General features: G+C 40.1%; 9 protein-coding genes and 1 long non-coding RNA gene across 11 annotated transcripts in view; 4 read left to right on the top strand and 6 right to left on the bottom strand.

Annotated features, from left to right (window-relative positions):
- Positions 1-11942, bottom strand: part of LOC145699408 (uncharacterized) — a 47005-nt gene extending 35063 nt beyond the window's left edge. The window contains exon 1 of the mRNA XM_081776679.1: positions 11930-11942. The gene's annotated coding sequence lies outside the window, so the exon portion shown is untranslated. The remainder of the gene's footprint in view (positions 1-11929) is intronic.
- On the bottom strand, positions 80-4563 carry LOC145698120 (uncharacterized). Its single transcript, XM_081775323.1, has 8 exons — positions 4339-4563; positions 3325-3401; positions 2828-2968; positions 2520-2707; positions 1659-2385; positions 748-1613; positions 412-505; positions 80-369 (listed from the first exon to the last, which is right to left on the bottom strand). Exons 1-8 carry the CDS (start codon positions 4398-4400, stop codon positions 80-82), a joined length of 2445 nt encoding a protein of 814 aa, XP_081631449.1. The 5' UTR covers positions 4401-4563.
- LOC145699404 (uncharacterized) lies at positions 5847-7135 on the top strand. Its single transcript, XM_081776676.1, has 4 exons — positions 5847-6053; positions 6320-6485; positions 6530-6719; positions 6761-7135. The coding sequence occupies exons 1-4, from the start codon at positions 5864-5866 to the stop codon at positions 6926-6928; spliced, it is 714 nt and encodes a 237-aa protein (XP_081632802.1). The 5' UTR covers positions 5847-5863; the 3' UTR covers positions 6929-7135.
- LOC145699395 (uncharacterized) lies at positions 7145-9530 on the top strand. Of its 2 annotated transcripts, none has more exons than XM_081776666.1 (7): positions 7145-7339; positions 7382-8033; positions 8136-8353; positions 8398-8522; positions 8747-8861; positions 8975-9211; positions 9258-9530. In XM_081776666.1, exons 1-7 carry the CDS (start codon positions 7258-7260, stop codon positions 9431-9433), a joined length of 1605 nt encoding a protein of 534 aa, XP_081632792.1. In that variant the 5' UTR covers positions 7145-7257; the 3' UTR covers positions 9434-9530. The 2 variants fall into 2 exon arrangements, with proteins under 2 accessions (XP_081632792.1, XP_081632793.1); XM_081776667.1 differs by having other exon boundaries at positions 8747-8869; positions 8983-9211.
- On the bottom strand, positions 9545-11371 carry LOC145699403 (sialate:O-sulfotransferase 2-like). Its single transcript, XM_081776675.1, has 7 exons — positions 11138-11371; positions 11043-11095; positions 10883-10938; positions 10581-10761; positions 10239-10355; positions 10039-10200; positions 9545-9896 (listed from the first exon to the last, which is right to left on the bottom strand). The coding sequence occupies exons 1-7, from the start codon at positions 11248-11250 to the stop codon at positions 9793-9795; spliced, it is 786 nt and encodes a 261-aa protein (XP_081632801.1). The 5' UTR covers positions 11251-11371; the 3' UTR covers positions 9545-9792.
- Positions 11943-14021: 2079 nt separating the features above from the next.
- LOC145698119 (sialate:O-sulfotransferase 1-like) lies at positions 14022-15298 on the bottom strand. Its single transcript, XM_081775322.1, has 4 exons — positions 15245-15298; positions 14538-15115; positions 14333-14494; positions 14022-14285 (listed from the first exon to the last, which is right to left on the bottom strand). Exons 1-2 carry the CDS (start codon positions 15296-15298, stop codon positions 14711-14713), a joined length of 459 nt encoding a protein of 152 aa, XP_081631448.1. The 3' UTR covers positions 14022-14285; positions 14333-14494; positions 14538-14710.
- A 1832-nt stretch (positions 15299-17130) lies between these two features.
- On the top strand, positions 17131-18055 carry LOC145699036 (uncharacterized). Its single transcript, XR_014133968.1, has 3 exons — positions 17131-17466; positions 17507-17925; positions 17967-18055. It is a non-coding gene; the product is annotated as an uncharacterized LOC145699036 (long non-coding RNA).
- A 158-nt stretch (positions 18056-18213) lies between these two features.
- LOC145697190 (uncharacterized) lies at positions 18214-20797 on the top strand. Its single transcript, XM_081774353.1, has 6 exons — positions 18214-18417; positions 18464-19084; positions 19155-19411; positions 19463-20103; positions 20146-20448; positions 20490-20797. The coding sequence occupies exons 1-6, from the start codon at positions 18330-18332 to the stop codon at positions 20710-20712; spliced, it is 2133 nt and encodes a 710-aa protein (XP_081630479.1). The 5' UTR covers positions 18214-18329; the 3' UTR covers positions 20713-20797.
- Positions 20728-22755, bottom strand: LOC145697189 (uncharacterized). The gene is made up of 5 exons (XM_081774352.1): positions 22642-22755; positions 22179-22447; positions 21813-21942; positions 21465-21762; positions 20728-20958 (listed from the first exon to the last, which is right to left on the bottom strand). The coding sequence occupies exons 2-5, from the start codon at positions 22362-22364 to the stop codon at positions 20778-20780; spliced, it is 795 nt and encodes a 264-aa protein (XP_081630478.1). The 5' UTR covers positions 22365-22447; positions 22642-22755; the 3' UTR covers positions 20728-20777.
- Positions 22756-22772: 17 nt separating this feature from the next.
- Positions 22773-24113, bottom strand: LOC145698117 (uncharacterized). Its single transcript, XM_081775321.1, has 3 exons — positions 23726-24113; positions 23155-23370; positions 22773-23046 (listed from the first exon to the last, which is right to left on the bottom strand). The coding sequence occupies exons 1-3, from the start codon at positions 23779-23781 to the stop codon at positions 22773-22775; spliced, it is 546 nt and encodes a 181-aa protein (XP_081631447.1). The 5' UTR covers positions 23782-24113.
- Between the last annotated feature and the right edge of the window lie 332 nt (positions 24114-24445).

Raw genomic sequence — 24445 nt, 5'->3', positions numbered from 1 at the left:
TTTTTTCTCTGTCAGATTTATTTCTCTTTCTGAAACGCAGCCAAAATATTATGCCCTAGCGTTAAATTATAAATGAAAACTATTCCTTGGGGGCCTCAAAGGTAACGTTTAATACCTCCTCCTCATCATTCGCGGGTGCAGCTTCACTCTCTTTTTCCTCCTTTTTGGCTTCGCTGGGCGGGGGCGAGTTGGCCATTTTTGGCCCTTTGGATTCGAACGGATTGAAATTCGGATCGTCGAACTTGTCGAAATCCATTGTATAAGCGCCGGATTTCGGCTTGATTTCATCCTCCGCGGGAGTAGGCGAGTTTGACATGGCTTTTTTGCTCTCAAAGGGGTTGAAATTTGGATCGTCAAATTTGTCGAAGTCTAAAAGAAACTTGATCAAGCTATTTTTTCAGAATTGATTACCAATACTGTAGGCGCCTTTGGCCGGAAGTGGAGCGTCATCCTCAGTTGCTGGAGGTTCGGGAGTTGGCTCTTTTGGTTTCGGTTTCGGAGGAGACTTTTTTAACCGGAGTAGTTTTTTTGCGCTGGCCGAGTTTTGGCGGAGCTCGCTTCATTAGGGTTACTTTTTTAATAAGCTTAAGTCCTAAATTGAGTCTTGCTTTGTTTCTCGATTTATGAGACAAAGAGGGTTCGGACCGTCATAATCAATCACTAGTTTATTGTCTACTCCAATGTGTCCTAAGATTAAAGGGTGTCTCAGGCGATTGAAGAGAATCAGAAAGAGATAAAAAAAGTAACCAGTTCCTTTGGAGGCGTAAAAGTTTGATTTAGCTCATCAAGATCTTCTGTAGAAAGAGCTTCCGCTGTTGGCGCTTCTTTGACTGGAGAGAATGTTTTGTCCATCTCCTTCAGAACAGCTGGATCTTCTGTATTATCAGGAGTTGATGTCCTGTTCAAAGCAGGATCCGGAATCGCTGCTTCGACTGGAGCCGCTTGAGGTTCTGAGACTGATTCCTGAGCAGGTTCGGTTTCTTTGACAGGTGCTTTTTCAACGGGAGAGTTGGCCATGGCGCGTTTGGATTCGAAAGGATTGAAGTTTGGATCGTCAAACTTATCCAAATCAACAGTGTACGCGCCTTTAGGAGGAAGAGGAGTCTCATCTGGCGTCGGAGAGTTTTGCATCGCCTTTTTGCTCTCGAATGGATTGAAGTTAGGGTCGTCTATCTTGTCAAAGTCCATGGAATAAGCGCCCTTTGGAAGTTGTAGTTCATCGTTGTCAACGTCCATTGCTTCGGCTTCTTGAGAAATGTTCGCAACTTCCTCGTCTACGCTCATCGCGGAGGTTTCCATCACCGACTCGGTAGCTGGTTCAATGACAGAATGCAACGATTGATCTTCCTGTGTTTTGTCTCCCAAAGAAAGCGTCCGCGTTAATGGTTGAGGAAGGGACTCAGGTTCTTCTTGAGTTTCAGTCGAAGCCGATTCTAATTTGAACTCTTGGGATTGTGTTTCGATTTCGTCAGCTTGGGCGATAGTGACTGTTGTATTTACATTCTCTGAACTTGGCAAATCTTCTGAACTGTGATTGTTTTCTTTTTCGCTTTCACTTTTGGCGGGTGTGACTTCTTCGGGCTTGGCAGTGATTTCAATCGTTTTGTTTGCTTCTTGAATGATTTTTTTTTCTAAATGAGAAGAAAAAGAGGGCTTACCTGTTGAAATTGAGGTATTAGGTTGATTCTCAGGTGTTGGTGAATTCTGCATCGCTTTTTTACTTTCAAAGGGATTGAAATTAGGGTCGTCAAACTTATCGTAATCGACGGAATAACTTCCTTTAGGCACTGGAATGTCTTCTTGTGGCTCGGGAGAATTGCGCATAGCGGTTTTAGACGTGGCGAAGGGGTTGAAATTGGGATCGTCGAATTTGTCGAAGTCCATTGTGTAAGTACCTTTTGCTGGAGGAGGAATTTCTTCATCTTCTTCCGGTTTTGGCGGCTCTGGAGCTTCTTCGGCTGCTGGAAACGCGGAAGTTTCAACTGGAGCTTCTTCTTTGGGCTTTTCAGTAACTTCGTGTAATGGAGACGCCTCTACAACAGGCGTTGTGAGAGCTGTAGCATAGTTAGATTCTTCCGGAGCAGCTTCTTCGACAGTTACTGCTTCTTCATTTTCAAACCCCATTTCAGTCTTTTCAAACTCCCCAGAGGTCACCTCCAAGACCGTCTTTCCCGCGATCGTTTCACTCAAACCAAGATCAGTTTCTTCAAGGTTCGGTTTTCCAACTTCAATTGTTTTATCTTCCGCGCGATCGGAACTGGTCGACGCGGGGGTGCGGAACTTTTTCGCGGATGACTTGATTTTGATGCAGATTTCGTCGTCCTCGTCAATAACGGTCATGTCCGCTGGGTTTGGCGGCTGCTTGAACTCATTCCCAGTTGTTGTCTAAAAAGACATGAATTCACAAATTGCTTGAGCAGAGACTGAAGTCTCCATCTTGGGATTAAGGTATTCTGGGTAGCCCAAAAAACCTAATAATTTATTGGCAATTAAATACCTTAGCCCAAATGGAAGTTTACCTGGTCTAACAAATCGGTATCATTCATATTGACCGTATTGTCACACATTGTTCCCTCTAACAAGGCAGTTTCATCTCCATCCGGGCTCTTGTTCTCCTTCTCTCGCATTATAGCTTCTTCCATAATTCGCTTCTCGTTGAGCTCAAACACCATCGTGCTGTCTGCCGGAGTGAACTGCATTTGCTTCGCTAAAAACAAAAATAATCGATCTTGTTTTCAAGATTCAAATCAGAATTCGAATTTCAAAATTATTCCGTTGAAAATATCCAAACTGGGTTCGCACAGACAGCGGGGGGTGTTTTTCTTACCTAGCATGTTGGACTCGTTGTCGTCAGAGTCAAAATCGACTCCATCTGGATCGTCTTCGACCATCGGGCCAGTTTGAGGAGCTTCGTTGTCCGAATCGTACATATCATCGTCGGAAAGTTCGACTCCAGCGGCACGGAGCTCTAGAATTCAAGATCAACCGACTTTCCGACATTTTTATTACTGACTGGACATTTCAAGGAAGTAGCTACTAATCCGCCGTAAAGTAAATTCAAGTATCAAAGTGAAAAATGCATCAATGAACATTTCTTTTAAAATGCCACGAGTTTTGATCCCTCTGGGCATTGAAAATAACCCTAACTGGTTCAAAATTATCTGACTTCAACGGTGATTATCAAATGATTGCATTTAATTAGAACTATCTACATATTTATCTCTTTCTCTTCAAAATAAGCTGCTTGGTAAGAAATAGAAGAAAAAGAGGAAGATCGATAAATGAGTTAGTGTTATCTGAAAAAGGTTCAAGTTCAGTTTTTACCGTCAAGTTCAGCTCGTTTTTTCGCCTCTTTCGTAGCATTTTGTTCTATTCCATCGAATACGATTTGCTCCAGTGCTTTTCAGAGTGTTAGACATTGCCATAGTTACACATCATTTTTTCCCTCGTTTGATTCACTTCAAAATCGAAACCAGAAAGAAAAAAAATCAGAGAAAAGGGATAAACAGATGATCACTCATCGGGGGAATAATTATTGAAGATATGAGAATAATTATAATCAGCGATTTCGCCTCACATCATTTTAGATAAAGAGATGCCGGTTTTTTTGGAGAGGGTGCTCTTGTGGCACTTTCGTCATATTTGCCTCCTGTGGCACTGTCTCTCATGTGGCACTTGCGCCTGTTGTGGTATACCACAGGAAAGACAGTGCCACAAGAGAGACAGTGCCATAAGAGAGACATTTTCAAAAGCGTTCCCTATCAGATTTTCAAAATGGTATTCTTCCTAGGGAATCCGCCGGCCGAGCTCCACGCGCGTGGCTCGCAGTTTTTTAGTTTCTATCTTTGCCGTTAGAACTTTTTCTGATTAAAATTTATTTTTCTACGTGGACGAAACTTTCCTTGACCTTTCATTGTCATTTCGTCAACTAATCATATCTGGTACTAACGGTGAGCTTTTCCGAAAATTTGGATTCTTGATATCAAGGATACAGAACTTATGAAACTGTTACATTGTAACATAACTCAATCGTCTATTGAAAGTTTCGTCCACCCAAAAAATTCATGTAAATCGAAAAAAATTATCTAAGGAAAACAGCGAGGCGCGCACATGGAGATAGGTCGGTGGACTCCCTAAAATTATCATTTCGAGAATCTGATAGTTGAAAATGTCTCTCTTGTGGCACTGTCTCTCTTGTGGCACCGTCTCTCCTGTGGTATACCACAGCGGGCGCAAGTGCCACAGGAGAGAAAGTGCCACAAGAGAGACAGTGCCACAGGAGCACCCTTCCCGGTTTTTTTCGCCATTATTGTTAATTTTTATTGATGACACTTTCCTGAAGGATTTTCTTTGACAGGAGAGCCCGTCGGCGTCTTGAAATCGTCAAAACTGTCGTCCATTTATTCTTATTTTTTACTTCTTTATTTTCTCTTACTAATAAATCTTCGTCAATTTCGAAAAAAGGAAAAGGTTGGTGATAATTCTAGTGCTAAAGGCTAAAGCATTTGAGGAGGGTAGAGAGCTCGCGACAGTTTTAAATTTGAACGCGCGCGGTTTCAAAATTGGCCAATTGGCGCGCTCGGGTTAGGCCACTCCGCGTAGTTTCCTTTGAATCCGACGACTCAGAGAAACTGTGAATTATTCAAAATCTGTTGTAAACCGAGAGACACTTACAAAGACACAAAAAAACACCTGAAATGAAGATAAACTAGAAAAAGAAAGACTTTCAGATAGTTTTCTCTGGAATTTTCGAATTCTGTTACATTTTCTTTGGTTTTTTCAAGAGTCTTGAAACTTTTCAGCTGGATCCAGTTCACTTATTTCTTTTCAGTTATTTTCATATTTTTTATTAAAAGTCGAGTTTTTCAGAAGAAACCACTTTCTCAAAATGGTTTTGAATCGTTGAAAATGTGCTTTATTCTTAATTACGAAGATATGGCCTGAAACTGATGGTAAGATAAAATGGAAATTTTTTGGTTACTGAAATTTCTTTTTAGATTCTGTTATTTAATCGAAATCGCCGCCCCGATTTCGTCTCTGAGCAAGGTACATGTCCGAAAATACGGCAGACGAAGAAACCAGTACCGGTTATTATTGGCGGCTAATTTGAGAAGACATCACTGGAGAATCTTTTTACTTGAAATTTGAATACTTTGATCCTCCATCTGTGTCTTAAAAATCTCGCAGTTTCGCGAGTTCTAGGCAAATTGTTTGATTTTTTAAAGTCAACTTCAAGGTATAGTCTACTGTCACTGCTGATATTTTCTTCCAAGTTCAAATACACCCTCCCTATTGCTATCAAAAATGATATAAGAATTATTTCTCTTGAAATTGTAAATGATTCTTATGCTCAATTTTCTCGTCTCTCAATTTAAAAGACATTCTTAGATATAAAATACCCGCAGAAAGAAAATGGTAGAGCGCTTTTATTCAGCTTTTATGTAAAGAAAGATTGAGTACAGGTGAAATTTGGTGCTGTAAACTGAGCTCGCCAACCTGTGTCCAAAACTTGAGTCAGGTACTGAGATAGCCTAGATGAAAAGCCACGTAGAATGAAGAATATATTGAGATGGTAATTTGGCGAAGCGGCTTTGCGGCTTCGTTTTCATAAAAGCCGCTGCGTAACTTTTCATTCAAGCTCTTTTAGGTCCTGATTCAGGTTTTGGACACAGGTTGACGAGGCAGGCTCCAGAAAATTCTGAGATTCCCAGTCATTTTCTACTTCTAACAATTTTTGCTAATATTGCGTAATAATTGAATAATCATAAAAGGGTTGAGTGGTCTTTGAATCAAAAGTCACTAGAATCAATCTAAATTAATTGTTTATTTTTGGTTTCTATGGCAGATTTGGAGAATAGCAGCGATGCTGAGAAATGTTTTTCAGATGATTTTGAGCAGTCAGCTTTTGATCCCGGTCAGGCGCGCGCTCCGCAAGAGCGTCATGTTCGGAAACGGCATTCACAGGAGTAGCGCTGCTTCTGGAGCGCAGTACGAGCGCGTTCCAATTTTGCCGACAAATCTCATCAGGAATTTCTCTTCAACTCCAAACAAAAGTATGCTTTCACATTGTCGATTACACGCACCTTGGAATAGTTGTTGATGCATATCATTTTATGATATTCTTAAAGAGGAATTTATTTATCTTTTATTTTTAGGATGTGATTCTCCTCTTTATATATCGAAAATCGTCACGCACATTAACTTTTATTTCTCTAGTTCTCAAGCGAGACCACAAAGTTCATGTCATAAACTCATCCTCGTTCTTTTCGGCGAAAAGTTTTCGCCATATTCACTGACAATCTAAAACCCTATTTTATAGCCGCTTCGGAGGAAAAGCTTCATTCATCTTCATTCAAGTACCAGCGATTGAGCGATCCAAGCAGAAGATCATTTTCTTTCAAAGAAAGTCGCCTTGGTCGGGCTTGGACAAAGACGAAAGAAGCGATCAAACAATACGGAGTTCTTTGGTTCATCATTTATTGGGCGTAAGATTTTCTCCATCCAGTCTTGTGAAGAACGACTTATTTAGTACGTTTGTGCCTCTTTTCATGGTGTTCACGATTCCCTTTCGTCTGGGCATGGAAATTGTTCCAACAGTAGAATGGCTCGATGAAAGAGGATGGATGGACTGGACGAAAGTCTTCAAAGTAGACACGCAGAAAGTTATTGAGAGAATTCACAACAATGATGACTTCGAATTAATGAACAATCGAGTCACAGTAAGTCCAAGTCCTATTTGCAAGCGCTGACAGTTTTCTAGGGTCAAATAAAGTACGAAGGTCGAACGGCAAATATGTTTATCACTACATTCCTGATATGGGAGCTAGCAAAGCCCTTGCGCTATCTTTTCTACCTGTTTCTCTGTAGAAGAACGGTCCTCTTCTGCAGGAAACGCGGCATTCTTCCCAAGTTCTTCAAAAAGTTCTAAAAGATCAACTCCTTTCCTGTCTGTTCTGTATGGAGGAGCTCTCAAAATCACCTGACTCGCATTTCACAAGAAGAAGTTTTGAAAACCGAAACGCGCTAAAATCGAATCGCTGGCTAATTGCAATATTTCAGATTATTTCTTTTTTCTATTTTTCGTTTTTTCTTCTCAACTGTTTAAAAAATCAATAAACAAAAACCTTTTTTATAAAAAAAAGATAATTAATCTCTGTTATTTAGAGAGAACAATCAAGAGAGAAATCGGTCTCTCGAAGTTGAAAATTTGGGTGATGAAAGGAGCCGGAGTTACTGTCAGTCGAAATTACAGTTAAAATGAATCAGCTTCGAGTTTCTAAAGAGATTCTTCGCCTGAGAGTAAGCAAGAATCTCAGGCAGTTTCATAGCGTCATTGGAGGTACTGTAAGCAGAGTAAACAACTGTGAAATGATAATTCTAGGCGATTCCGTGCGCCAGAAATACGCGAAATTGGGCTTCAATTATGAAGAATTATCTGCTGCTTCAAAGAGGCAGTTTCAGAGCTCGAATTTGGAAGATTGGCTTCCCAAGTTCGAGCAAAAATCAAAAGAACAAATCGCCCAAATGGAGGAAAGCTTCAGTAACAAACACGTAGACTCGCTGAATGCTCTGCTCAAAGAAAAACCTTACCTGGCGAATCCGTTGATTGTTCGAGCGATTTCAGAGATCGAAAAAGACATGGAAAAGACAACTTCTCAAATTTTCACGCGATTCATTTTCTGGGTCGGTTTTTATGTTCTTCTTCTACTACCGCCGCTGGTGACGATGTTTACTGATCCAGAATCGTCTGTTTCGTGCAACAAAATCGTCGAGATTCCAATGCTTGAGTCGTCGAATCCGCTTGATGAAATTTTAAGTGCTACTCTTGGAAAATCATCATCACCCGCGCTGCTCGATTTTTTCAAACGTCGTGAGTCGGCAGAAGAGCTTGAAAGAATAACGATCAGATTCTCGGGGACGAAACCGAGGACGACGGAGGAGGAGCTGGCGGAGACGAGATTGGCGCTGGAGAAAGAGCTTTTTGAGAGCGTGAAGGAGAGCGAAGATGCTGTGCAAGTTATTAAAGATATTTGGTAATATATTTTACACTTAACATCTTCTGAAAAGCCCCATTTTTTCATAAATGCACCTGTCATAGACAGCTAACTACCCTGTAAGTAATCAGCAATATTCAGGGTACCAGCTGTTGAAACTTTCTTCTGGTCTACGTTCGGCTTCTACTTTTTCTCCGCTCTTTCTTATTCTGTCCCGTTTCTTACATCTCTAAAGATGGCTGCGAGAAGAGTACTTTACATCGGCAAACGAGCAAGTTTATGCGTTTGGGCATTCGGCATCGTCGAGCTTTTGCACAACATTTCGATGCTTATCTTATATTTCCAAAGTTATATCATGGGTATGTTTTCTCAAAAATGTTTCTCAGAAACCGTTTATTTCAAGAGTCAAAGTATAGAGCTCTGATGATGCTTGAAAAAGACGACTTTAATAGGCAACTGATTCATTCTTACGGAGCTAGAGGTGTTGCTATGGTCAGGTTGCTCGAAGAAAATCCGGAGTCTGATGAGGTAGGGATTTATTTTCGATGTTCCCCTTGTTGATTTCATCATTTTACGCCATTTATTAATTGATGTAGGACATTTGGAATTTCGGAAATAGTAAAAGAAAGGTGAAAATTTTGAGCTTGGTGAAATTAGTTGCATATTGAATTAATAAAAAACGATGTTCTGATCTGTCCGATTGCGAGAGGAACTGGTTATCGTCACGTTTTTTGTTATAACATCTGATTTAGGAACTAATCCAACTGGCTAAAGATATTATGTTTCACCACGAGAATTCTGACGAAGAAGACGATAGCAATATTCTGAGTGGCACCATCTCTATCAATGACTCGATTGTCGTTCAGCCAACGGTTCTCATTCAATCACCTTGCTATCTCTTCTAATTGCCAATTCCAAATAATTTAACAAAACATGTTGAAACAAAACAAAGTTATGCCAAAACAGAACCTCTAAAAAGCTGTTTGACGATCCAGTCCGGGACGATTGCTTTTTCGCTGACGAGGAGGGATTCGAAAAATTCAAAGCCAACCTTGATAAAATTAAAAAGATGTCAAAAGAGGTCATGAGCGAGGAGTACTTGAATAGCGCATTGGATCATAAGAAGATGAAGATTTCTGGAACGCATAATAATTACGTTACGGACGTTACTGGCACTCTATCCTGGGCGAATATAAAAAGAAGTCTTGCTTTATCCGGTAAGCTGGTTTTTTAATCGATCGTGTTAATAAAATCCCTCTTTAGAAATGTGGGAGCGAACGCAGCAAGAAAACTTCCTCTCCTCCCCGAATTGGCAGACTTTCAAAGACCGCTTTATCAATTACTCGCTGAAGTCTTGGTACTTTCTCACTAATGCTAACGACTTTGCAAAACGTGAAACGGGAGATTGCCTCTGCTCCAATATAAGATTCTTTGTCTGAGTCAACCGCGTCCACGTTCATTCTCCTTTGACAAATTAAATCCTCTGCCACGTTTTTTGAAATAATCTTCAATAAAAATAATAAACGGATAGTTTTTTTCAAATTTCAACAAATGTTTATTAGATAGATCTAATGAATCTGGATCGAGTGGTTCTTTACATCAAGTGGTAGGAGCAGAATTTTGCATAGTTGGTAAAGGAATATGAATTGAATCAAGCATCAGCAGGGCTTGACAAGTCGATTATAATAATGTACAAGGTCAGTCATGAAGAGCATGTAGTGATAGTGACATTTTGTGTGACGGAGTGGGAGCTTTTGGCAATTCCGGAATAACTTCAGTAAGGGATGAAGAAAGAAAGTTAGTAGATGTCCCTTAGATATGTCATCGGGAGTTCAATGCCATGGGTACTGTTGAGCAAATTGGAAAGCTCCATGATTGCTTGATTTACTGGCTTAAGTCGATCTAAAAAATTGAGTCACCAACGATTTTTATACATGATTTAGGTAGATTATTGAGCTAGTCTCATTTTAGCCCGATAAAATATCACCTTTCAAGTGCGTTTAGATTAATGACGAAATGTGGGTACTGTTACTGAAAACGTTACCTTGGTCGATGTATAAGTAAGGGTCGTATTCCCGGTCGCTAGAACGCTTGAATCTCATCGAATTATCCCCAAAGAGGCAGTCGTATTTGGACTCGTAGTCCGTGTGAACGTCCAGAAAATCGACGATCTTCTTCATTTCTGTCTTTGGATCAGCCTTCATTTCTTTGAAAAAGTTAGGAAATGCGGATTCACGATTTTACCTTCGTAAATAATCGGTAAAATTTCGTTGCCACTGCTGAGAAGATTTGTGTACAGCCGAAGCCATCGAGAAGCCAGCTTTGGAAAATCTCGCTCTACCCATTTCGAGTCCATGAAATCTAAAATAGTGAAAACGCAACTTAGAGTTTGTTTTTGACATTTACACTTGGCCGATTTAATTAAAACAACATTTTCGAAATAGGTGTCATGTGACCGCAACTCACAGATTTGACTAGCTTTGTTAGAGACGACTGATTCTAGCAATTCGATCTTGTTTATTAATTCTAGGCTTAGCGCTCTGATAAGTTGACATTCAAAAAAGTACGCTAGAAAATAAATCTTACCAGCATTTGATGCTATCCCAGTATGATCACTTCCACTCGTTACTCTGTTAAATTCCGAAAGGAAGCAATCGTATGGGTTTCTAATGAGCATGACAGCATCTGTAAGCGGATTGTCTTCTGGCCTAAAAGTATGTGTCTTTGTTATCACTACCCTACCTTCGCTCCAGTCTTCTTTCTCGCCCTAAAACGAACTTAGATTAAATTTGTGAGTGGCGCTTTAAACTATGAACTACAGTAGGTAATGAGCATCAGAGACAAGCAGCTGAGGCCAGCCGGCGATGTTCTAAACGCAAGAATTTTACCTTGAAGCCGCCTCGATACAATTTGCCGTCGTGGTAAACACTTCCTGTGTAGTAGCCTTAAATTCGGGTTCTTGTCTATTTTTTTTCGAATCATATTGGAGGGCCTCTCTAGTATCGTTGGGGAGGCCCTTAGAAAAGAATTTTTTATGGGAACCACAACCTGTATATTCTTCGATCAAATACCTAACCCAGGTATTGCCAGATCCAGGATAACTTAAATTTCTTATCTCTCAACCGAAAAAATGACGGAAAAACCTGGAAAGACTGACTGGTGCAAACTGAGAGGGTCTTCCGAATTGAATGTGACCACATCGTTCTTGTGCTTGTGATCCGAATCCAGCAATTGAGAGGAAAATTGAAAGCTTCATTTCTCTGATCAAAGGTTGGAAAATTTTTCTTCTAAACAGCGAATTTATGTTGAATTTCCGACCATTTTCTTTATTTCTCTTGATTGAAAAAAAAATTCGTAAAAGTTAAAAAAAAAGAAATACGGGTTGATTTTGGAAGAAGATAAAGACGACTCGAAGGAAGATTGAAGACGATCTACAATGTCCGGCTTACCGATAAACGTCGCGTTCCGGGGGGATGGCGCGCTGGAGCTCACTGATAGCGCGCTGGACTCTCTGATTCAGCGGAAGAATAAGTATTGAGAATCGCTAACATGGTCTGTTTGGAACTAGTCGACTGCTATATTATTTGTTGCAGAAATATTTCATTGTTCGGGCCCCGAACTTCGGGGATTTTTGACTTTACTAAACACTTGAATTTGCTTGCTCACCACAGTCTTTGTTACTCAGAAATTCAACCGAGAGTTATTGGTAGTCTTTGTACCTTTCTAGGCACTGGCTCAATTCGCACTCTAGACACGCGCATCTATGGTAGAACTTGTTGCATTTCTTGTCGCTTGGACTTTGAGGCTCATCTCTGCATTCTATCGGAACGCATTTGTTAATCGCTTTGTTGCATGGGAATGAGGGCATACAATTTATACGAAATTCGACCAAAACTTTGGTCGAAATTGTCGCATCTTTGTCGATTGATGCCAACTCTCATCTGTTAGCCACGATTCATTTCTATAATTCAATCAAACTCGGAATAATTTTTCTTCCTTATCAAATGTCATTAAGAGAGAAAATATTATTCCAGCTTGATTGCCAAATATAAATGCAAACTCGAAGTGAAAAATTATACGTTATGGTGTCCAATATTTCTTGCCGAAAGCAAATCAAAATGGCTAATTTCCGGCTTTGAAACGATCATTTTCAAGGTTCAACCAAAAATTCGTTAGAAAATAAAACTAATGCTCATTTTCTGGATGTTATCTTTGGGTAGCGGTTCATGGCGATTTCAAGTATTTTCATAAAGTGGCGTGAGAAATGTGCGGTTATATTTCGGTTTTCCAACGGAAAACAAGAAAATTAGGGAGACTAAGTTTTTTTGATGCCTAGTGGTTTCTGAATCTAATTAGAGAAAAGTTTATTCAAATCAAAATGAATTTAACAAATGAAGTTTTACGAACATCCTTTTTTCGAGCTTTATACTGTTGAATTTCTTGAGTTAACTTCTTGATACCAGCAGACAGAGGCAAAGCCAAATAAACGTATCAGGTCGAATAGAGTGCCCCTTTGAAAAATGAAATCGAGAGGGCTACGCTAATCCATCCTGCATGTTCTTTGTTTAGAAGCATTACAAAACCCATCTTTTGTTTTTCCTTTGATTTAACGACAGGCTACATGTGGCAAACCCATGTGCCGTGTTTTCACCGGTGCTTATAATACATAATCACTTCAGGTAATGCTTCTAATCTCGGAAGTTCATTGAAACTAAAACAAGCATAGAAGGGTCATTCGACCAAAAGTCTGAAAAAAACGGATAAGACTAACTTCAATCTGGTCTTAGGGGAGACCGTGACTAAGCTAATTGAAATAACTCAGATTTAATATTTTGCCCACCGAAAAAAACGATGGATCAAAGAGAAAGTTCAGTGATTAAAATTTAAATCGTCGAAATGATTTGGTTTTCGCTAGAACAGACAAATGCTGCCAATAGAATCAGGTTTCCGATAAGAAACTAACAGCAACCCGTTTCCGATCGTCAGATTTTGAGAATCGGCGATTCTGAATCGCGAAAGTCCTTCTTTAGAATTTCAAAGAAAATGAGCAAGAGTCTTATAAAATCGGATTCGCTGGCTTAGTACTTCATCTTGCTCAATTTGTTAGCAAGGCCGTTCCTCGAATATTATCCGATGGCATGTCTTAGATCAGATTAGCTCTTTTTCTCGAAGTACTGGGTTACTTCGCAAATTAGAAAAAAAACTATTTCAAACTGCGAGTCTTTAGAAAATAGAATAAAAAATGTTTCAGAAGGAGGATTTTCTTCAAGCTGTCAATTTAGCCATCTTCACGTGGCATACTTAGCCTCTCTAAGTCCAAGTGTTGCGAATCTCTTCCTACTCCTCAATTTTGTTGAATTTCTCCGTCGCCGGACACTCAAGATTTTGCACCCACTCGATGCTAATTTTCACATGACCTAGTAGATAGCAGATAAAAGAAACCTTCGGAGATCAAATGGGAAAACCGGCCGTGCCAATTGCAACTCTGCTTTTTTATCTTGTCCGCTTTCCAAGATTCCGATTGTAGAACATTAATTGATACGAATTTATCTGGCACGAGCCCTTCACCTTGCAAAAAATGCTAAAAATTGAGGTTTTACGGATCCTCCACTTCCTGATTTTTAAAAAGCAAAAAGTCCTCTAATCTACCAAAGCATTTTGAAATGTGAACTTTGCCTCTTTCTCTTGTGGTCGAAACGTGTTCTTTTAAATACCAGCTAAACCATTTTTCCACGCACTTGAAATAATGTTTACTTGCATCTTTTTGAAGGCTAATTTCGAAATCACCGTTTCAACGGGTAATTGTCTTTGATTAACCATAACCCGGTTGCAGAGCAGAGTCAAAAATAGCTTGCCAAAACGCCAAATTCATTGGATTAAAATTTCAACGCGAAAAGAAAACTCGGTTGGTCAACAGATGCCCCTGCCAAAAGTTGTCAACTAGACATCGACAACGTAGCACTAAAATTGTCTCGCCGAAATTTAGTGCTCAAGAAAATCAGACCAGAAAAACAGAGCATCAATTTTTATTCGATTTTTTGTACAAATCCTCAAAGCAAGAAAAAGGTGGCTGAAAACTTTGCTCGACAAAGTTATCAAAGCGAACGTGGGTGTTAAATTAATCAATTTACAGTATTCTAGTGATGGCAGCTTTGGTGGAAACAATCAGTTTTCTCTTTTTACATGGTTAGTGAAGATTTCGAAGATATGTTTCTGGCAGTGTGATTCCGTGGGTTCGGTTGAGTGTTTCGCTGATTTTGATGATCACTTCATTCACTGCCTCGAGTTTTTCTGTTGTAAAAGGATGAGGATATACAAAATCATACGTTTTTTCTTACCGTTATCGATAAAATCATAAGGGTCAAATTCTCGCTCACTGGACCGCTTGAATCTCTTTGAGTTGTCTCCAAAGAGGCACTCATACTTGGACTCGTAGTCTGTTCGTGTATCAAGGAAATTGACGATTTTCTCCATTTCTTGTTTTGGGTCTGCTTTCATTTCTAAAACTCGTTTTTGCTAAGTTTTCCTAGAACATAGTTTTACCTTCGTAAATTATTGGCAGCATCTTGTGGCCGCTTTCAAGAAGACCGGAGTAAAGCCGATACCACCGGACAGCGTATTTTCCGAAATTCATATCTGTCCACTTCGGCGAGAGAAAATCATCCAGTGATGCTTTGCCTTTGCTTGGTTTAGAAAAATATTCGTCAAAAAGAATTTCAAAATCTGTGTTCGAAGCCAGTTCCTGTGTGATCGTTTCCAGTGACGCCAACGCCGTTGACTCTATTGAACTCGGACAAAAACGCGTCGTAGGGATTTCTGATGAGCATAATGGCGTCTGTGAGTGGCCTCTCCGATCTGAATGTATGCGCTTTCGTTACAATAACCTTACCATCTGTGTAATCTTCATACTCTCCCTTGAAACCTCCGCGGTAAAGCTTTCCATCGTGGAAAACGCTGCCAGTGTAATATCCAGTGAACTCTTCAATCATGTATCGAACCCATGTGTTTCCGGAGCCGGGATAACTGGAAAGACTAACTGGCGCGAATTGGCCTTTTTCGCCGAGTTTTATAGTCCCACATCTTTCCTTTTTAGAGATAGCAATTAACAGCTTCAGAGGCCTCTAAAGACGATTTTCAATAAGGATTTCTGAGTGAAATCCTTACCCCCCTCTTTTATTGGCTTGTTAGAAAGAGCGTAAAAAGTTACACTAAAAACACTGGAAAAATCCAGAGATTTTCAAAATATTGACCTCGTGCCACGTGACTGAAGTTCCAAAAGTACCATTTCTTTCGGACATCGGCATTTTAAAGTCCTCTAGGCTGAGCAGGCATGCGATACATGAAAATGATCGTCTTGTCGAGCTCTACATCGGCATCTTGGTTTCAACCCTTGTAATTTATTCTTTCATCCCTTTTTAAAATCAGATGTTTGCTGAAAATATTGATTTCGAGAAAAAGGGATGAAAAAGTTTGAGACTTTGATGCCGATGTAGAGCTCGACAAGACGATCATTTTTATGTATCGCATGCCTGCGTACCTAAGAGTAGTCGGAAATGCCGATGTCCGGAAGAAAAGGTACTTTTGGAACTTCAATCACGTGCTATGACGTCATAATTTCAAAAATTTCATCCTTTTTGGTGGAATCTGGCATAACTTTTTACGCTCTTTCAAATGAGCTAATAACAAAGGGGGTAAGGATTTCACTCAGAATTCCTTATTGAAAATCGTCAAAGATACATACCTCTTTGATTGATCAATTTTGAAAAAACTATTTCTTTAGCTCGACCAATCAGTGCCCTGCAAGAAAATTTATTATCGAAACCAGAAGTTGTAGAAAATTTCAAATCTCTTCCTGAGTGTACGCAACAATGGGAAGAATTGCATTTATAACCTTCATATTTTCTCAATGTTTTTTCTTCTTCAAAATCACAAAAATTGGTCAACAAGCGCAAAAGTGGCGAATCGTTTTTTTCTGTGGTAAAGATAAAGGTTGTCGAAAATAGCGCCAGATAGAGACTAACTCCACTCTCGAGCAACGTTTTTATTTGGCGCTTATCAGTTCTGTCGAACACGAAAACAAGGAAAGATGTTGAGGAAAGAGGGAGGAAACGTTGACTCAGTATTATACCATCTAATTGTATCAGCAAAATCTGGTAGATTTGTCCAGCAAAGTGAACTTGAAACTAGAAAAATACCGGAACGCGCGGAAACCTTTTGGGCTCCCTCCAGGTGGACTCGGAAAAACGGTTTACTTACATTTCATCCCTTTTTAAGTCAAATGAGCTGAACGGATAATTGCTAGACTCCGCCGGATGTGGAAAGGAAATGTTTTTGCTTTCGAAACATCAAATAGAAGTGCTTAAGGGGGTGGTGGTCGAGACTAAGACTTTTTCAACCAAAAACTCAAATTTTTCAAGAAAATTTTTTTCTCTTAATGAAAATAAGTTAAAAGGGTCTAATTTATGTGGGCGACTATGCTTGAAAAAATATTTTTGGGAAATATGGTGAAAAATTCCTACAAAGTGGACCCATCTCTTGACCTAAAAACTCTATCCCCTTATCATTTTTTTCAAAATAAAACTTACTGTGAGGAAAGTTTAAACCCTTTAGCGTGTGGGCGGCTATGTTTAACAAAGTTTACCTTGTTAGAAAAAAAAAATAGATATTAAATGAAAACATGTTGTTTTCTAATAAATCGTCATTTTTACTCATTTTTCGATCAAATTTTCGAAAAAACACAATAATAGTAATTTTTAAGAATTTAATGATTGCAGTATGATGAATAAACATTATCTTACAATAAAAATCAATTTTGAGTTGGTATTAGTTCGAAAAATTGCGTTTTAAAATTTTCGAAAGTGGCGATTTCACAACATAAAATCGAAAATTTTCTTAAATAAAGTTGGTCCAATCAAAAGCTAGGGAACAAAAATGCTCCTTTTTAATCAAGGAATCTAAAAATAATATCAACATTTTAAAAAGTCGAAAAAATTTTCTCGACCACCACCCCTTAAAAGATCCACTTTCCGTCCCACTTTGCCGCCATAAAAAAGTTCTTGTGTAATTGTTCTATATATACAAGGAATCAAGCTGCCAAATAAAGCAGTGCGTTTTCATTTACTTGGGGGCTCTCCTCAAAAACGGCAAATATGCGTTGGAAGTTTTTATTTTTCTAATATCTTCTTCTTTTTCTTCTTTGACGAAGAAAGTCCCAAATAGCCCATGGATAAGAGAAGCAGAAACACGATTAGACGCAACATTTCAAGTTGAAATAGAAGATTTTGAAAAACTAGAGCATCAACATCAGCTTATTCTGTCAAAAACAGTGACAGAAAATGCAGAAGACTATCTGTTATTCCAAAACAAGGAGTACATCTCCGTCTATGACACGAAACATGGCCGGGTTCACTCAGTCTTCGCGACTGTATCCGACTTTCGTGACATTTCGTTGCGCACATTCGATAAGATCCAGGTGCAGTTGCATAAGGATTTGCCGTAAATGTGAGTTTCAGGACCCTAGAACGCCAAGAATGAAATCAGATGGCCTCCAACCTCTTTTTCTTCCTGAATTGGGAGATTCAGAAGCTTCATCTGTTCGCGCCAGAAGTTCAACGAACTTTTTCGCTCGGAAACAAATGCTCACAACTTTTTCCTAACCTTAGCTGTTCCACAGATGCTCCGCTCGAGCAAGTCGCTCAATATTGCCATGATTCCTGTTTACCGGAATAATGTCGCCACTGGAATGAAATATTTCTTCACTCTTGAAACCGGCGAAAAAACGGGTCTCTACCTTGATCTCCGCCAAAACGCCCAAGAACGGCCATACACACTCAAATCATTCTTTGATGAGTTCGGCTCTCCACTCACCTTTGACTCCGAGTTCAGTTTTACTGAAAGCTTTTCATTTTCGGATTACATAAACAAACATCAGGTAGAAAGAAAAAAGTATCTGTCATGTTGAAGCATCTTTAGCAAATATTGCGAAAAGTGCTGAAACCAAGATCTGATCTGGCGGATCCACCAAGCATCTTTTTATGTAGGAATAAGAAAGATCAGTACAGGAAAGGTCACAGCATTTCGATTCTTCACTTTCTGACCACATTATCTCGTTTCCTCTTAAAATATTCGGTCAGATTCTGCAGATGCATTTGATATTTATTCAACACTAAAAGAGGAAAACTTTGTCTTGCGTATAATTATTGTGACCGACAACAAAGCCCTTGGTACCCAGATCAAGAATGGAACCGATGCGGAGAAGCGTTCCCGTCCGATGATGAAAACCAATGCCAATGTGATGATAAGTGTTTGGAACGAAAAGACTGCTGCCCTGATTACATGACATCTTGTCACGACGAGCCTAGTTTTATCGACCAAGAATGTTTCGCCGAAGAAGGCCATCAGTGCCCAGACTCTACTTACGAAAGTAAGAAAGCTTTCAAGTGAAAGCTTTTGACTCGACAAATATTTAGAAACTACCCTTCTTATATCAACTGATGGCTTCCGCAAAGATTACCTGACTCGTTCCGAGTTTATTCCTACAATCAATCGATTGCGCGAGTGCGGATCCACTGCCGAATTCATGGAGCCTTCCTATCCTTCGAAAACATTTCCCAATCACTACACTCTCGTTACTGGTCTTTTCCCAAGCCAGCATGGTATCGTTGGTAATGCCTGGTACGACTGGGAGAAAGATGCTCAATGCAGTGTTTTTAACATCAACGATGGAAAACATCCCTGTAACGTTGTCGAAGATGGTTACTACGGAGGTGATCCAATCTGGAATATGGCTGAAAGGCATAACTTGATCTCCGCCTGTTGTCTTTGGCCAGGCAACGAAAATCCAATCAATGGAGAAATCGCCACTTACCACTGGGACTACGCTGTTTGGGGCGAAAAACCATTCGGGCATAGAATCCTTCAAATTCTTGACTGGCTAAATTTGCCTGCTTACTCTGGTTCAGGCCCAAAAGAAGGTTTTAGACCGCAGTTTCTTACGCTCTACTTTGATGAGCCTGACAAAACTGGTCACTCTCATGGACCCTACGATGAAACAGGTGCATTGGATAGTGCTTTAAAACGAGTGGACATTCATCTTCAGGAATGGTTTACATCTTGTTGCTAGAATTCTGAAAAAACAGGAGTAAAACAGATAAAAGCAACTTATGGATGGGTTGAAAATGTACAATTTGGACAAATGCGTCAACATCGTCCTTGCAACTGATCATGGAATGGAACAGGGACTTTGTGAAGATGAAATTGCTATGGCACCCATCATCAGAAACTACGACGGAACAATTCTTGACGAAACGTATGTTCAAGTGAAATCAACAACGACTCAAATCGGCAATAAGCGCGGAACTGGTCAAGGAAGCGATTTTGACATCGCAAGGACGATAGATTCAATCGAATGCACACAGGTTTGGAATTTAATCCGATGGTAAATAGAAAAGGAAATAAATTCTTGATAGGAGGAAAATAACTTTCGCGTGTTTGACAAATATAACTTTCCAAAACGCCTTCACTACGATGAGTCGACGTCAATTGAATCCATTTTGCTTCTAAACGATCGCTTCAACAAATCAACTTTCAACCCCCGAAGTAGTTGTAACAATGAAGGCTACATGGGTACACATGGCTGGGATTCGAAATATGACGGCATGAAGGTTCCTCTTACACTCTACGGACCAGCATTCAAGAAAGGAGTGGAGCTGCCGTCGCTTCAAAATGTTGATATTTATAAGTTGCTAATGGAAACGTTGCAGATTCCCGCTGACTCGGATAAACTCATGTCAGAACATTTCGATCGTCAAATTTCTCCCGTTGGTCAATTCTATACTGTCATGAAAAATCCTACAAATCTCCCAGAGGCTCGAACTTGGAACCAGGCGGCGATGACGCACAAAACTGACGAATCTGGTCACTCAGTCTGGTACTACTGTGATAAGATGGAAGGCTGTGAGCCCTGGTACAATGAAGATTTCGATAAGCCATTTTGGTGGGGAAGCTTTGAAAGTCAACTGCTTCCGTTTTTCTTTGAAAGCGGAATTCAATGGATTCAAATGGGCGCAGCTTTTGATGTGACTGGTGGCGGAGTTTATCAAGATCCAAAGTAAGTATGAAAAGCTGCAGGCTCATTTTATTGCATTTTTAGAGAGTGGACAGGGAGAACTGACAACAAATGGTGCCACAGAAAAGTTTCAGAGACTCAAGTTCAATGGCTCCCTTCCCATTATTACATCGTCATCAAATCAAAATCGAATGAAATTTTCTCCGCCCTCATTCCATGGAGATTGGCCGATATGCATAGGTACACTCCGTGCAATGTGGTGAACGATGATGAAGTTCGACAAACTTATGTTGCCGACTTCAATTGCCAGTTGAACAAACTTGGGCTAGACTGGGAAACATCCTGGAAACCCTGGTGGGAGGAACAACTAGAGCTTCATTCGTCAAGGTAATGAAAAAAATGCTGAATTTTACTGAAATCATTGCTAGAATCTTGGAGGTAGAACGACTAACAACCTTCGGCATCAATATTGGCCAAGATGATCCAGTCGTCGATGTTCAAGAACGAACGAAAATGACTTCTTTCGGAGATTTCGACCGACTTTTTGCTTCTGAGATTTCAGAAACAACAACAACGACGACAACAACAACGACTTCCAATGCAGCTCTCTTGTCAGTTTCCCTATTTACTTTTGGATTAGTTTTCGTGTAAAAGAAAAGTCAGAAGAATCGTATTTATTGAAAACTAGATACAGAATCATTGATAATGAAATAAAGCTACAAAAAGAGAAATTTATCATTGAGCAAGCTATTTATAAACGAGTCGTTGTTCGACAAAACATCATCATCGGTGCCATTGTTTTTCAAACAGGTGTCGAACTCGTCGAGGAAATCGAGATCATTTGCCAAGGAAACATTTTTCACTTCTTTTGTTATTTGGCTTTCTGCAGGCTCCAGGCTAGAAATTCGGTAATTAGAATGAGCCAGAGTTGCAAATTTGGCTATATTTTCACTGAGCTGAGCTGAGCTGCCCTGAGTGAGAAATTCTCTGAGCTGAGCAGACCTATTTTAAGGTAGTTGAGCTGAGCTGAGCTGAGCAGACCATAAAGTTTATGGCATAAACAGAGCTGAGCTGAGCTGAGTGAGCTGAGATGAGCTGTTTTTTACTGCTTTTTAGTATTGAAATCGTGTTAAAATCATTGAGCTGAGCTGAGCTGAGCTGAATGATACTTGTCTGAGCTGAGCTGAGCTGAGCAGAACAGATCATGTTCGAGAATAATTGAACTGAGCTGAGCTGAGCTGAGTGATTATGTTCTGAGCTGAGCTGAGCTGAGCAGATAAATTCATTTTCGAAAATCAGTGAGCTGAGCTGAGCTGAGCGACTGCTCAGCTCACTCAGCCAGCTCAGCTCACTAAGCTCAGCAAATTTGCAACTCTGGAATGAGCAAGAATGGGACGAGTTACGTTTTGACGGTCAAAGTGCTTGTTGTTGGAATTTCTTCTAACACAACATATTCCTGGGACTGCGACTGCATCGATTGCATGCCTGGTGATTTTAAGAGACTCGGACCAAAGTCCGTCTCCATTATTTCTTTACTAGGCGTCACAACTTCTGCTGATCGCGCTGGAAGAATCGTCGTTGTCTGATTTGTCTCCAGAGGAATATTTTTGACGTAAATGCCAGTCGGATGAACGGAACAAGTTGATCCAACTCCGGAATCCATTGAGAACTGTTTGAAATGCGCAGGGATTTGGCCCGACCCTAAAAAAAGACCAGAGCTAAAGGTCTAAACTAAGTTAGTCATAAATTACCGGAATTAGAATTGATAGTTGTTGACACAGTTGAGACGATGGGAAGGCTTTTGGAAACTTGGCGGTTCGTCGTATCTGCCACTTTATCCGAACTTGGAAAAGCAGAGCTTGTTTGCACAAGCGGCGGGAGCTGATAAGAAATAATGTTAGATCGGGTGAATAATGGTGATAAAAAAATCGATGCTTGTTGTCTCTCTGGAAACCACCAGCTTAGACAAGCAACATTCGAAGAGGCTAAATAAGTTGAACTTCCGTAGTGTCTATTTTAAATCGTCGAAGTATTTCTACCGCAAACGAGTTTGAAAAAGAATACCGGGCGATAATCGTCCTGGCGCCATTATATATTATCGTGGGATATTGATTTACTTTTTGGTGCAAGAGCTGACTCTCGACGCGCGGATGCAACCAGCTCGTTTTGCGAGAGAGGTCGTTAGCGAAAAACACTTCCCCCTTCTCGGTGATCTGCCATCGACAGCCATGCGGAAGGTCGGCTTGCTTATTCCTCCCCGACTCTTTTTCCGCTCCCAACGAGTTGTTTATCATCGAGATCATTTGCGCAGTCAGGGTCACGTGTAGCTCCTCCAAATGCTCTTTGATCGGCACTCGAGGGTCGTTTCGCGTGTTGAGATTGCTTTCAATCGGATAACAGTACAAATTTCCCATGGAAATTAAAAATGATTGGGACTTCCGGCGATATAATAATAAATGAAAGCCGCAGCTGTAAGCGATCATCCACGTGGATGTTTTATCAACAAGTGGGCTTTGGAATCGCCTCTAGTCATCAATGGACTATGTGAATCATGGTGGTAGAAGTTTTATCCGTTCCTTTGAGTGTTGTGAAAGTAAATCTCAACGACATCATCGATAACGAGTACTTTCTTGAGCCAGTGTTTTGGGAGAGGAATTCGGTCCAGTGGAATGTCTATTTTGGTTCAGCAAGGGATTTGGAAGAGAGAAAAGCTAGTTTTGCCCGAAAAATATTGCTCTGCCAAATCCGAGAATCCAAATTATTCGGCAAAGATTCAGGTCTTTTCCCGACAATCTTGGGAAGAGACTAGGCTCATTTAGATCTTGGATGAACTTTCCTTGAGTTTTGAAGCTCAATCGTCGAGCATAAGCCTGATTTGTCGAATCTGAGACAATTTTCTTCAGTGATGCTCTTGCTTCGGGAATTCTTGACTTGATGCCTGCATTTTGCGGCCCAGTGACAACTTTTATTGGCTCCGATTTCGATCTTTTTATGGGCTTGTTTCGATTATTTTGGCAAATTCAAGTGCTACAGTAAATCAGATTTGCGTGATTTCAGGTGCGCTCTTTTGAAAATTTATGATTAGCCCCTGACCTGACGTGAGTATCGTGACGATTTCGAAGAGATTTGAAGTGGCCTCGCTGAGCCTGGCGGATCCTCTCCTCGCGCTTTGGATTGAAAACTCGCTGCCGATGAAAACTATCCGGCAAATTTCTCGAGGAGAACTTTCTTAGTGTGCTTGACGGAGTACTCGTTGTAGAATCGAGCACTTTAAACAATTCGTCAAATGGATTTTCATCGACCAGAAAGCTGAAGCAATTTGTAAATTCCTGCCAGATCGAATTAACAAGGGCGGGGACCGTGGAAAATCCGGACAAGTGAATTTCCAAAAGTCAGTAGTGATGATTCACTCCTAATTCGCGCGAAATATTCGAAATTTCAAGCTCATTATGTTTATTTAGCCGCAGTAAGTGGACAGATTTGGACTCTTGACTCAACGAAAATTCCTACGATATTCAAATAAAAAAATTTAAAATTCCTTCTCAAATATTTCAAACTGAAATCAAATTACTTAAAGTAATTAATAAACTATTAAATTACTTTACTAAATTTATTTCAAGAGACAGAATTTAGTTGACACTAAAGAAAAAAATCTAAAACCCACCTCTTTTTGACCTTCTTCGTTTCACTTGAATCTGTCTCCATTGTTTTGTTCTCCATCAAAGTCACCCTTTCTTCTTGTCACAAGCTCTCGAAATTCGAACTGTCTCTTGTGTCACTAGACTCTGTGGCGAATTTTCTCGCCGCTCGTTAATTTATATCTTTAAAGTGCAGGGATCTGAAACGCACAACAATTGTCAATTGCTGTGTCGTCAGAATTGTAATGACCTGGTTTGCTCCTTACTTCAGTAGGGAGATAAAAACGTGTATTATTCGGCTGGTTATCTAGTGTTAGCATTTTGAAAAGCGCAAATGACAGAAAGAAATGCCTCAAGCGGTGGTGACTAACTCCACCAGAATCTGGCCGAGACACCAAGGCGCTCGTTGTTTCGTTAGAAGCACGAATTTTAAGTCCTTAATGTTGATGCTGCTTCGAGGGATGAAGATGTGACTAGATTTGTTAGGCATTATTTAGGTGCGGTTTCCGACCAGATTTGCGTTCTCAACCAGGTCCTTTCGGAGGAGCCTTTTCCGAAAAACTGAAAACACGATGATTCAGACGCTATTGATGGTATTTACGAGCATTTATAGCGCGTACAAGAAATTTTCCCATAGTAAAACTTATAAAAAATGTATGATTAGATCAAAGTTGCAATGAAAGACTCCTTGGTTCTCATCCAAAGCCCTTGAATCTCTCGATTGTCAAGCAAAAATCAATCAAAAG

Source organism: Oikopleura dioica, chromosome 2, assembly GCF_907165135.1.
Source record: "Oikopleura dioica chromosome 2, OKI2018_I68_1.0, whole genome shotgun sequence".
In the NCBI taxonomy this organism is placed as follows: domain Eukaryota; kingdom Metazoa; phylum Chordata; class Appendicularia; order Copelata; family Oikopleuridae; genus Oikopleura; species Oikopleura dioica.
This window is presented reverse-complemented; position numbering and strand designations above follow the sequence as displayed.